This window comes from Cyanistes caeruleus, chromosome 6 (genome assembly GCF_971803275.1).
Source record: "Cyanistes caeruleus chromosome 6, bCyaCae1.hap1.1, whole genome shotgun sequence".
In the NCBI taxonomy this organism is placed as follows: Eukaryota; Metazoa; Chordata; class Aves; order Passeriformes; family Paridae; genus Cyanistes; species Cyanistes caeruleus.
This window is the reverse complement of record NC_141706.1, coordinates 12,299,691-12,313,069: the sequence shown is the minus strand read 5'-3', so window position 1 is coordinate 12,313,069 and position 13,379 is coordinate 12,299,691. Positions and strand designations below refer to the sequence as shown.

The window sequence follows — 13,379 nt, the reverse complement described above, 5'->3', positions numbered from 1 at the left end:
GACTAAAGCATAATGGTAGGATGGAAGGAGAGTGAAACAGCAAATGATTCGTTGTATGTTGCACACATCTCACTAATTGTAAACCAATGTTTTAGTTTTAAATAAGATGGTAATTTATTTCAACTTATAAATATAATCCTTTACTATAAAACATGTCTTCCATCTTTTCTGTGTAAGTGGAATTTAGAATCATTCCTATTTGGAAGGAAGGAAAGAAAGACAATCTACAAGCAGATAAATTTTTATTGAAAAAAAATATTTAGCATCTAAGTCACCACAACATTATGTTAATCATATTCAGTTTATGCATTATGGAACCACTTCATGCATAAAAACCCACTTTTGGGGCATGCAATTTTATCAGGATGTTTATGTCTCTTAATGTTTTAATGAAGTTTAATAATTTCCTTTAATTCACATATTTAAAACTTCTATTAGGAATTTAAATATTTTCCAATGTTAAAAAAAAAAATTAATTTTAATGGGACCATTACCCCTGTGCTTTTTGCTACATATTCCAAAGGGTTTTCTTTCCTTAGAATGACTTTAAATTGAGACATCTGTTTCTGTGATTTTTTTTGCATGAAATCTATGCTCTGCCATGTTTTACTTTGCTTTGCTGTTCCTTGTTCATTTATGTCATATATAGACATAAATTAATAAAAAGAGGAAGTGGGGACACTTTCTTCTCTGGTTTGTATATTGGTTTTGGGTTTTTTCACTAACAGAATTGCAGAATTAGAAAAAAAAATACAGATATTATATATTAATTTTATATTATTAAATAAGTTCTGAAAAAATAATCTTAACCATCAATTAATAGGTTTTAACTTCTACCACATGGCATACTTGTAGCATCACTGAAGTGACAGAGGTTTTAAATTCTATAGTGGTTACTGGAAAAAGCTAATAGGCTAATACAGTAGAGGATATACTAAGACATCTTAAAACAACAAAAGAGTTTATCTCAAATCAACTGGAACACATTGGGCTGTAAAAATGGCATGTACCTGACTGTGTCACACTGTGTAAAGAATATACAGCATAGGAGGAACTACCTCAGTGCCATCAAACAGGGTGTCAAATACCAGTAAAATTAAAAATCAGCTACACATCTTCAATGTGCTTTTTCACAAGTGTCTAAAGGATTCCAAAGAAAGGCTAATAAATCTAGTTATATACACATGAACATGTAGAGTGAAGAGTAAAAACTCACTATGATCCAGTGAAGTGCTCTGAAATGAAGTTCAAACTAACCTAAACCAAAAGACAACTGACTTCTAAAACCTAGGAACATGAATTTATTCCCACTGAAATGCATGGCAAGTTTCCACTGATAAAAGTTTTCTAGGAATGGTCTTTAATACTGCTGTTTAATATCTAATCTATATTATTGTTATATTTTTTTGCAAAATTCAACCTGGAATGCAGAAGTGTGATATGGAAAGGATGTTTTGTTTTCAAATTTGGAATGAAATGTGGCTTGGACTAGACTGCATAACTAAAAAGCCAGCAAAAGGAAATTTGATACTCACCATTCTCGCAGAATTCAAGTTTCTTAAAACTAAAAGATTAAAAATACTTTGATACTGTTTTTAAAATGAAAACCAAAAGGAAGAAAATGTAGATGTTAAACTGTGCCAGATTTCTGAGGTCTTTGGTTAATAACCATTACCTTTTTCAAAGTGGTTTGAAACTAGTAATAAAGCTATTACCGAAATATACTGCAGAATTAAAAAAAAAGTCTCACTGGCTACACACCAGAAAAGCTATTAATCCTTTCTACTAGCATGTTAAATCTCAAACTATCTGTGAGATTTAACAAATCCCTTATTTCTTCTTCTTTATGATCTATAACTGAATTAATTAGGAGTTCTTAATACTTATTCAGCACAGTACTTATACATGTTCCCAACTTCACACTCCTGAGAAAACCCAAATCCTTACCTGGCTTCATTGACTTCACTGTAAGTTAAATTAAGCAGAAATTTATGAATGAATAAGCACTCTGATATTTTGTTGAACCAGGAACTTGACTTCTGCAGATAAGAAGGAGTCCCTCTGACTTCTTCTGTTTACAAGTGCTCAGTTTTATCAGGTCACAGTTATGTGCCTTTAGCAAAATAGGGATAACAGTTATTTGAGAGCAAGACCCATCATAGTGTCAAGTCAATATTCAAGAGATGTACATGTGGAGAGGAAGATGGAGAGAAGCGTAGTATGAATCAGATTCTTAATATACAACTACATAATAAGATTAGCATATTTTCAATTATTATTACCATAGACATATATAAAGAAGATTAAGTGGATCAGAAGAATTAAGCTTTGAAAGTATAGATGCGCTAAATTCAGCCATATAATAATATTAGCAAATATTGATACTGATTAACTTTGTGCTATGGGAGTTAATACTCTACATACAAAGTCTGAAATACAGCTCTGGGTTTGGAAATATCTGTTAATCAAATTAAGTACTATGGATCTTAATGGTTTGCTCATGCTGCTTTACCAATGTATCTTAGTCATGACCAGGCAATTCAATGATCATGAAGCCTCTTATCTGTTTCCTGACCTGTTAAATAATATCAGTCAAAACAGAGTAGAAGAAAAGTTGTTTTAATGCAGTGGATATTCTTTCAAGCCAAACTGAGAATCATCAGGTCCATTTCTGAAGACTTTTCTTTTGGTTGCTATTGATTCAAGAGAGAGCAAATTCAATGACCTAAAGTCAGAAGGATATTTATCACATACTAGCAATTCCTTGAGTCACTTGACACACCGTAGGCTATTTATTCTCCAGTTGTGTCATAAAATGAGTCAGTCCTGGTTAACCAGAAAATATTTTTTCCTGTTAATCAGTGAAGTAATTTTCAAAGTGGAAGGTAGCAGTGAAGTAAAAACAAAGTAAAAATAAAAAAGTGAAAATATAATCTTTACCCTAATAAAAAGGATCTTCTCTCCAACTCTGTATCTTCCCTGTGAAAGACGTTCCACACAGAACTTATTAGGGCATTTACACGGTGGATCTTCAGAAATATGTTTAACCTATTAAACAAGACGTTATTAATAGGAACGGTTTAAAAGAACATGGATAGCAAAACATTCAGTAAGACACTTGTCATAATGTATAATTTAAGTCCTAATTGATGGTATTTTTCTTGGTCTTCTTAACATTTCTGTAACCCCAGAAAGCACCCTATGGTGCTTCCAATAGCAATGATTTAGTAGCTGAGTTAAAAATGTCCCACAGTTCAGGATCAAATTTGCACTCTTTATCTGAAGTCAAGGAGTTTGTTACATGGAATTTAGCATCAAACTTTTGTAAATGTATTCTCAGTATTTTATGATGAATCAGCTCAAAGTGCTAATACAGCTAACAGGCAAAATGAAGATGTCATAAGATACATCCTGCCTTCTAAATATATATAAATATAGAGATATCTTCCTTACCAGTTAGAGGCCCTGCCTATTTAAAATTGTACACTGACACCTTAGAAAAAAGCATACAGAAAATACTGTATCATGTATGCTACATGATTAAAAATTCATGCCAAGACACTCCCCAGTAGTTTCAACTGCACTTATGATCTCCTTGTTAGGGCAAGTTCAATCAAAGTTAATTTAAAGGTATCTCAAGCACACTACCATTGCCAAACCTAACTACATAGCCCCAAAAATAAAGGCCGAGATAAAACAGATGAAAACCACTTTCCTGCTTGTTATTAGCTGCATCAGCTTGACTTCAGCCTCCTGGGTCTGGCATGTGCTACCAGAGGCAGTGATGTTTAGTAGAAGTATATTTTGTACTTTTCAGTGATGGGAAAATAACAAAGGCATCAATATCAGAAGAGCAGATCTGGCTGTGAAACTCTTACTTGACATTCAAATTGCACTTCTGGCATAGGAACAGCAAGAACAAGTGCAGCATCTTCAAACACTGTGGTTTTCTTGGACAATGTACGTACTTAGTATGTCAACATCTAACAATGCAAAATTCCAGAGGAACTTGTAGATTTTGTCCACTTCAAACAATATTCCAAAGACATTTTCATATCCAGTTTGCAAACCAAGGCCTGTAAAAGTGGTCTGAAGCCCAGGAAAGGATATCTTCAGAACAGCTAACAAACTAAAGTCTTAAAAAACAAATAACTCTGTAAGTCTACAGATGTTTAAAATAAACTAAGATGCTAAACTCAGGCTTTTGTGTCTGGACTATATGAGCAACTCTTATTTTATGGTGTGAATGTCTGGGGCAGTGCAGGTCAGGAATCTAGTTGGATGAATTCCATTCTGTTTCTATCCATACTGCTTTCTAAATTAAAGGAGGTGGTTAGAGAAAACCTACATACTCTGTTCAATTTCTACATGATACGCAGTCATCAGCCTCCTTCTACACATAACTGCTCTTTCTCAATTCTGTTGTAACACAAGTGCTTTTGCAAAGTTGAGGAAGAAATACAAACCAGAAAATTTTAAATGTAATTATATGCATCAAATTAAAAAAAGTGTTTCAATAAAAAGAATGAACATTATATTCCATCTGCTCTTTGTAACAGGAAAGTGGCACATGGATTTTTCAAGAAGTGCTTTGTAACTCCCAGGTGGCACATCTACCTTTCAATGTAGTAGTTACTATGGTAACTGCTTCTTTTTACAGGCTAGCTTTGTACTTTCCCAGTTTAACCTCTTCAGGGTCTCAAAATATGTCCTTTTCATTTGATTCCAGCTATTTCAAATGAACCCCTATGGGTTCACACCAAAAACATGAACACTCGGTATGCTGCAACAAGTTTAATGAAATTTAAAGCAAGATTCTAACTATGAGGAAAACAATGCTTGTTTTTTTAATATGTGAGAATCATGCAGAACAGCATAGAATTTAGGCTGAAATATCTTAGAAGTGTTTGTTAACATTCAGTACAAGGCCGTATGAGCCAAATTGTGTTCTGACTCAGTCCTTCCTCCGACAAAGCACCAAGTGGGAGTTGGTGAAGGAGTAAAAGAGTAATAAAAGGGAATGTGGTCCTAAGCACAAAGCTAGGCTAAACTGCAGAGCTGCTACACAGACTTTTTTTTTTCCAAGCTTCACACATAAATAATTGTGGTCAATAAACAAATAACTCTATAAATCTACAAATGTTTAAAATAAAGTAAGATGTTAAACTCAGGCTTTTGTGTGTTTTGCATGTAAGTGCATATGAGAATCAATAAGATAGGAAGAAGCTTCCTCCCACAACTTACAGCATCATCCAACAGTTTTCCTGTGCTTTTTTTCCCAGGAGACTTTGTGGGTGATGGTGAAGGAGATGGAAGGGGAGCTGAAAGTGTTTCCTCTTGTTCAATCTCTTTTTCCAATTTTATTAATCCAGGAGGTTCCACCCCAAATCTTTTGGAAACATGCAAATAATAAATTACTGGTCCATATAAAGTATTATATATTTTAAAACAGTACAGTGGAAAGAATTTCTACTTTGTATGCAGTAACAGAATGATACACACATTAACAAACATCTATAAAACACACCAAATATTACCGCCATCATTTCAAATTAATAGAAAAAAATAATTTAGATGCAGTCTCTCAGTTAATCAAATTTACAGGAAATACAGGTATTTTTTCAGCTTCTCTGTCTGATATCATATATGTTGGTGAATAATTTATGAACAACACTAGACCTCAAAAATTGCAATACCATGCAGGACAGAGTTAAGTTCAGTACATTTGTGCTTTATTCTATTTTTTTCTTTCCAAACAGCATCTTCTCAGATTACTTGACAACTTATATTTTGTGTTAGTATTTCTCAAAGAAATCAAAATGAAAAGGGATTAAGGGCTTTCCTGGTCTCAGCTACTGTACTGAATTTATAGGTAAGTAAACTGAGACATGGCCACTACTCATCGGAAGTGGTTAGTGTTTTTACTAATTGATTTTTGACAGCCAGTCTTCAGATCTCTGTTTACAGTGGTAACATACTTATAGCTCCAGCTAAAACAAAACACATGCAAGTTCAGCATGGGTAAACTCAAAACAGAGCACTTGAAGAGCAAGGTTGTTTGTGAAAGATCTTTTGAAAGCTTTATGACAAGTGACTGAGTAACTATCTCACAGCAAGCACCAGAGCTTGGACAGAAGTCAGAAGTCTAAAAGCGGATCCCATTTTCCTAATTACTGATTATTCCCTTCTGGTTTTTTGGGGGTTTTTTATCTGCCAACAATGAACAAATCCCAGAAAAACATACAGAGTCCCTTTTTCACAGAATCACAGAATAATTTCAGCTTGGAAAAGTTATCATGCCAGGTAGACTTCTCATAGCAAACTACTTGCACAAATGAAATCATATTTTCTTCTGTAGCAGAAAGTCCATAGTCCAGATGCAGAACTATACTGAGTTACCTAGTTAAAGATCTGGACACTAAAATATTAAGCAGTAACAAATATATATCATGAAAATTTAAGCTAAATACCATAATGATCTTAGAAGTGTACAGAGAAAAGACATAAGTGCATATACAAGGCTTTTGCGTTTTTCTGATAACATTTAATTTAGTCATACTGCTGCCTAGTAAATTAATAGAAACCAAACCAAGAACCAAATTTGTGCTTGTAGAGGCTTCTAACTGGTGCAGTCTGCCTAATGAAAAGCCAGCCAACATTGAAGCAAGCACTTACATAAAATCTATTTACTTCCTGTCTGTCTGCAGATGCTGACAGGAAGTAAATAATTTAATTCCCACTGGGCTCTAAGCCTACTCCTGCATACAGCCTTACTCATCAAATAAAACTCTTCCACTCTAAGAAATGTTGCTTCTTTGCTTCTACTGCTTTTCATAGTTTCTACATTTTGTGCTTGTGACAGATTTTTAAAGTTGCCTGTACTTCCAGTGTTGTGAATTCCTCTGAAGAAAAGTTGAAAAATAAAATCAACAAACACGGGCACACATAGGCACACACACACACAGGGGCACACACATTTTCCACACGCTAGAAAGCTGAAATTGTAAAAACCACGTCTTTTCTGAGAGAGGTAGAGGTGAAAATTCTGGGAAGATATGCTGAGCATTTTCTTTTCTGCTCCTTTCTAGGCCAGTTTCTCACAACTACATGTGAAGCAGCATTAGACTGTAACATGATCTCTGTTAGACTTAGAGCACAACTTTCCATTTTTATCAAGGTAAAATTGAATACAATAGTAGAAAGATCTTGATATTGCTCAACAGTAATTCCAAAAGACCTGTAGGGGTCATTTAACCCCGCAGAGTTTAACAATAACCCAAGAACTTCGTTCTTTGTGAAAAAAAATAATTTAGCTGTTTTTTATTGTATAATCTCTGACCTTCAAATACTTAGGGAGAATGTTTGACCTGTGCAACTCTCTGCAAAAGTCCTGTGCATTGTCAGTGGTCAATTCCACCCTGTAGGATATTTCCCTCTCTCATACATCTCATTGTATCAGATGTAACATTTGCCAGTGACAAAAGTTTTGCAGACGATCCCAGAACTTTGTTTTCATAAAAAACTGAAATTCAGGATAATTTATCAGACATACTGATAAATGTACTTCTATTAATATCTTTGAATTGCTACTTTTTGAACTAAGTGGTCACACCAGTTTCCCACTCACTGTGCAGTCCATCCATCAAGATTATATGTTCCTAATTTGTCTAAGAGGACACTGAGATAAAAAGCATTACTAAAGCAAAGGTAAATTATCACCTGTCTCCCCTCCTCCACAGAATATCTGTTGAATACAAGTTCTAGTTCAGCAGAACAGAGTTCAATTTAACTCTTCCTCAAGCAATCCTCATTCTTCCTTACTTGTGCCTCAATCACAAGTCTATTTGCATTAAATGAAAAGCTTAGGTTGACTTACAGGAGTTACAGACCCTGAAGACAAACAGTAATCTAGCTGGGCAGTGTACCAAAAGCTGAGTTATTGTGATGAATAAGCCACTTTGAACATATCTTTCTGCTTCTAAAATTTCTCAGTGTCTCTTACTCTTTTAGTTCTTAAAAAACAGACTGAGGTACTTTTTCAAAGATCTCTGCAGCTCCTGTTCTGGAAAGCAGATCCCTAAGACTGCCAACAGACCTGGTTTGCTTTACAAAGCATACATCTGACTTCTCTCTTCTTTAAAGCAGCACAGCAACATCACTTTAATATGCTCTTTCCTACACTTAATGAAGGAAACTATAATTTTTTTCCCATACAGCTCTAGTTTACCACAGCACAGGCAAAATAGACATCATATATTTGGTTTTCAATTGTATTAACCTGACATTCCACTTCAGTTTTTGTGTACTTTGGAAGTGCACAAGATTATAAATGGGAGTTTGTTTTTGAAGAGATACTAGAGCAGGGAAAAGTAGACAGACATGTCATCTGACCCCTAATTTATAAATAAAATTAAAATAAAGAAACATAAATACAGAAACAGAAACACAATATATAAAATAATCATTAATGATATATGGTAATATTCATGTATTAGAAATAAAAAATAAAATGCAAATATTTAAGGGAAAAGGGATAGATACACATAATAAATGAAAACGTGGCTTATTTACTTGTTCAGTACTTTTCATGTCTGGAATAGAAAGCATCTGAGACATGGAAGCTTAAGACAAATATAAAGAATAAGATTCTATTTTCATTCTCTTGTAGATCTATTAGGACATCAAATCTCACTGCAAAATGAGACTAATCTAACTCAACCAACTTTAGCAGAATCCAGCACTGCCTAATGACAAACATGCATTACTGGAGGAAGTTGGATACTATAAATTCACCAGCTGGGGCAGATACCCCCGATAGTTATGCCCCAGGCATAGGGTCTTTGTAGGTCTATCTCCACAGTAGTCTTGAAAGCACAGTTGGTTTGCTCCAGTAAATTAAGATTCATTAAGATTAATTTCATTATGCACTTTCAGATCAAAATACTTCTCTGTGGGAAGTTAAAACAATTTGCCATTTGAACCAAAGTTCTAGAGATAACAAAATAATTGAAAACCTGAAATCACTATTTTTTTGGTCGTTGCTGTTCCTATAGAAGATTACACTGAGAGCATGGGTTTTTCTGAAACTTGACCGTGAGTTCATTCACAAAATATGAATACACATGATAGAATTTTAACACAGTCAATACTAGTTCTTAACTAGGAATAAACAGGGGTATCTTTCACCTTGGTTGTTACCAGAAGGAATTCTTCTGAAATCAATGAAACTATCTGAATAGCAAGGCACTCCAAGTTGACACACATCGATGAATTCAACTACAATTTACATGCAAGACTGGGCAGTAGTGCTGCTGCTCATGTATTTTTTAGTAAGTCTTACACATTATGCTGGTTAAATTTGCATCCGCAAAAAGGGGGAAAAACACATTCTAGCTACTATAATTTTGATTGTTTAGCGAAAGTCTTTGTCTTGATGTCAAAGATAACATTACAATGTATTGATGGTCCAGCCCAGCTAGAATCAGATTTAGGTCATGTCAAGATCAACTTACTACCAGAAAACTTAATTAAATTGCAGTTGTTTATAGAGAGATCTGACTTTGGAAAGAGAATCGTCTTAAAGTTTTATAGAAAAAAGAAATTTCTCATACCCTTCCTCTCTTTAATACAAGGATAGCCAACAAATTTCTTCATTGAGGTACAGAGATTTTGTAATATTTGTTAACAACTGCCCACAAGTGTGACATCAAGATGAACTTCTATTTGAACTCAATAAACACAAAAGTTAGCTTGAGATGTACTGATTTAATATGGCTGTCAATAGCCCTGCAGTCAAGAATGCAAATATTTCATCAGTCTTTAAATATTTTTTACCTTTAAATATATTTACCTTGCTGCAATTCTTCCAAGTTCCAGCAAACAAAGGCACACTTCTCTTGGCTGCTTGTGGAGTACTAGAAAAGCAAAATGAAGATGGAAAACATTGATAAATAAAAGCTATTTTAAAGATCTTAGTGATGGAATGGAATCTAATCATCAACATCTGTAACTCTTGACTCCGATAAAAGATTGTTTTCTTTGGCTTGCAGTAGAGTTTTACTGGAATAAAAAGGATGGGATTGATGAGTGGCTCTCAGTTCATACAGTTCAGAAGTTTAGTTATCTAAATCACTAAATAACTATCTGAGGTAATTGGTAATCTGCAAGCAGTTCATAACTATTTAAAAATAATCAAGAGATCTGTCACAACACTTTAATTAGTAGAAAGTAAAAAATAATAACATTAGAGTGATATTTTTCTTTCTACAAACTAAGAGAATTCATATCCTTTAGATCACTATTTTTCTTAGCCAATTTAAATTTAAAAAATAACAAAGTTGCATTAACAAGGATATACCTCACTACAAATTAGGTCCTGAATTTTTTCCACATCTACTCTTAAAGTAAACATGAAATTAGAATACTTTAGGAATCAGTTCTTCACAGCATAAAAATCCCGAACAGACAAAAAGTTTATTCTTTATACATATATATAATGCAAGTCTGCATGTCTAGATTCCACATAGAATAGTTTTTTTATTATTCAGAAGTAGATGTGATATAGCATGATCTTCTCATTATTGTGAGAGACTGAAATGTTAGGGGTTAATGTCCCAACCATCCATTTGCAAAAGCAGCAGGTGAAAAGGTGCTTTGCTGAGGCCAAGTTTGCACTCTCTATTGGAAGGAGAGGGAGAGAGTTTTTGGTGTGTGGTGGTCAAATATCACAACTGCGTAAGAGCAGTCCTGGCACAAGAGGGGGTGTGCACCCACCCCCAGAAGATGACCAAAACCAACCAACTTCTATTTAGCAACAAGCTGTGTTTTGAGACAAATATGGGAAAAAGCTCATAAGAAGCAGATCCTGCCAAGTGGGAATAGTGCTTCTTATCATGGCAATGGGCAATGTCCTCCCTTATATAACTGGCTCAGGCAGAAAACTCCCCTCTGTGGAAGGTACTGGCAGACTCACACTTCCACATAGGCCTGAAGGCATACATCCCTTCTGATGGGGCATAACTGGCTCAGCTATGCTGATGTGAGAGGCACTTGTCATGCTTTAGGTGTCATAAGCCATCCAAGTCCCACAAAGTGTGCCCAGACTAATATCTGAGGCCTTCCACCAGAGGACTGCACATGATCCACAGTGTTGCAACAGACTGTGAAAAATCCTTGTCTCAGGGGTGGTACTCCAGATGTTCTCACCTGAATGTGACGGTATACTAACCCATTGAACCTGGTGCTTCATAGGCTTACCCCACCCTTGATGGATCAAGACTGTGACCATCACTTCAAACAAGAGACACAGAAATTGCAACAATTAAGCAATTAAGTCTCAGTTCTCTCTATTCTTATCCTTTCTCTCTTTTCCCTCTGTATTTTCTTAAGTGGTATCATCATACTTTTATATTGCTGCATTTCTATAGATGATAATAACCAAAATGGCTACAACCAAACTGATCTAATAAATCTGCCATATATATATATATATATACATACATACATACATACACATACACAAAACACTAGTCATTCAGTGTGGTTTCACTCTCACCTGCCCAAAGGAATCTATTACCAAGAACCTTTATAACAATTATGAAATACCACCATAAACCAACATATTTTTTCCCTCCACAACTCAGAATAGGTAATGTTCTGTAAATAAGTTTAGCAAAGTATATAAGCAAAAACCAAAAACAATAAACAAAGAAAGGTCTGTGGCTGTTTGCATAATCCACTCCCCAAAACTCCAAGAAGAAGAAAGGAAAAATAGAAGAAAAAAGTAATTATGAGTACATTGTAATCTACTCTTCAGAAATACCTACTAGAGTAAAGACCTTATGTTGTGAGTAAAAATCAGGTTTTAAAACCTTCCACAATAACAAAAAAATTTGCACCTGACACTTCAGATTTAATTGAGACCAAAAAGTAATTGTGTGACTATTTGTATGAATCAGAAAAAACTGAATAGCATCAAAATAAATTTGTTTTAATGATTTAAGGTCAAGACATGAGCTATATAAACTTTTGGTAATCTAAAGACTCACTTAACTCAAATGCTTGAAGAAAAATACCATACCTGAAAAAGATATTTTAATGTCTAGTTAAAGCTCTGAAAGCAATTATTCTGTTTTATGCATGAGACCCAAAAGGGGAATCCACAGACCTGAATATCTCTAGGTAACTAATGGCCAGAGGTAGACCTCCAGTTTCTGTGACTTGGAGCTCCACTGACATGAATAAGTGTAAGTGGGGTGAGTTGAATGCTCATTCCAATCATCCTTTCCTAGTGTCTGTGTAGCCCTTGGAGAGGTATGCATTTATCCTCTAATCTCATGCAAATATAATTCCAGAAGTGAAACTGCAGAGCATGAAAATTAAACAGGCACTGCACTAGAAAAAATATTTATTTTTATTATTTTATATTTTAAATATTTATTATTATTATTTTATATTCATTCTTCAGCCATTTGTTACTAAGAATATAAATTATGAACACTTGGACATTCAGCTATTTTCAATATTCTTCCTTCCTACAACACAGTAATTAAATTAAATATTTATATAATTTTTAAGCTTAATTTTTATTTAATTTATTTAACTTTTACTAGTAATCAGTATTTTTAAAGTGTTACAGTCAAGACCCTAGTAGTGTATTCTTCTATTTTGGTTTTAAACTGGTTGTGACAGCCCCAAAATACAACTTGACTCTAAGAAATAAGGCATCCCCCAAAATATAAGTGGAATAAACTGGGTTTGGAATAGTCAAAGAGAGTCAATTGCAATTCATACACATGCACATTTGAAATACTTTGGAATGGAGGAAAAAGAGAGTTTCAGCTATAACTATTTGCAAAAAGATCCATAAATATAGCCAGAAGAATATACAAATAAAAAAGTAAAAAATTATATACCCAAACAAGATTCTTAGGCTTATAGCAAGTCTGACTCAAGATAATCTAGACACATTTCATGCATTTCACACTGAACAATGTGACACAGTGTAATAATTGTTAGGGGATGAAGACGTGTGCAGGCAATAACCAACCACAAAAACAAATATCAGGTCATCTCATATGACAATACTTCTAACAAGAAAATATTAGCATTCCTGAGGACTATACAGCATATGCATATGGGGACTTCAGAAACCAATAAATGCTATTTTATGCATAAAATGAATGGAAATATTAATTTTTCTAGAGAATCTCATTGATGGCATTTGCTTGACAACAATGCAATGGGAAGATAGAGAAATAGTGCAAACAAGTCTGGCTTATTTTAGGCGTCCTGCCTTTTCACTTTTCATCTCATCTCTTTAAATGCTTCTTATTTGCTGTCCTCATTGCCTGTATCTTTACATCCTACCTGAAGCCACT

The 13,379-nt window shown here is 34.3% G+C and overlaps 1 protein-coding gene across 10 annotated transcripts in view; it reads right to left on the bottom strand.

The window, feature by feature from the left end:
• The window catches only part of GAS2 (growth arrest specific 2), a 100,843-nt gene that overhangs the window by 45,947 nt on the left and 41,517 nt on the right, over nucleotides 1-13,379 (bottom strand). For 8 of the 10 annotated variants that reach the window (XM_023928824.2, XM_086894149.1, XM_023928823.2 and 5 more), the window contains 3 exons: nucleotides 9,851-9,914; nucleotides 5,245-5,389; nucleotides 2,941-3,048 (listed from right to left, as the gene is read on the bottom strand). In XM_023928824.2, coding sequence (XP_023784592.1) covers nucleotides 2,941-3,048; nucleotides 5,245-5,389; nucleotides 9,851-9,914 — 317 coding nt within the window. Of the gene's footprint in view, nucleotides 1-1,947; nucleotides 2,114-2,940; nucleotides 3,049-5,244; nucleotides 5,390-9,850; nucleotides 9,915-13,379 lie in introns of all 10 variants that reach the window. The other 2 variants (XM_086894150.1, XM_023928826.2) reach the window with 1 other exon arrangement.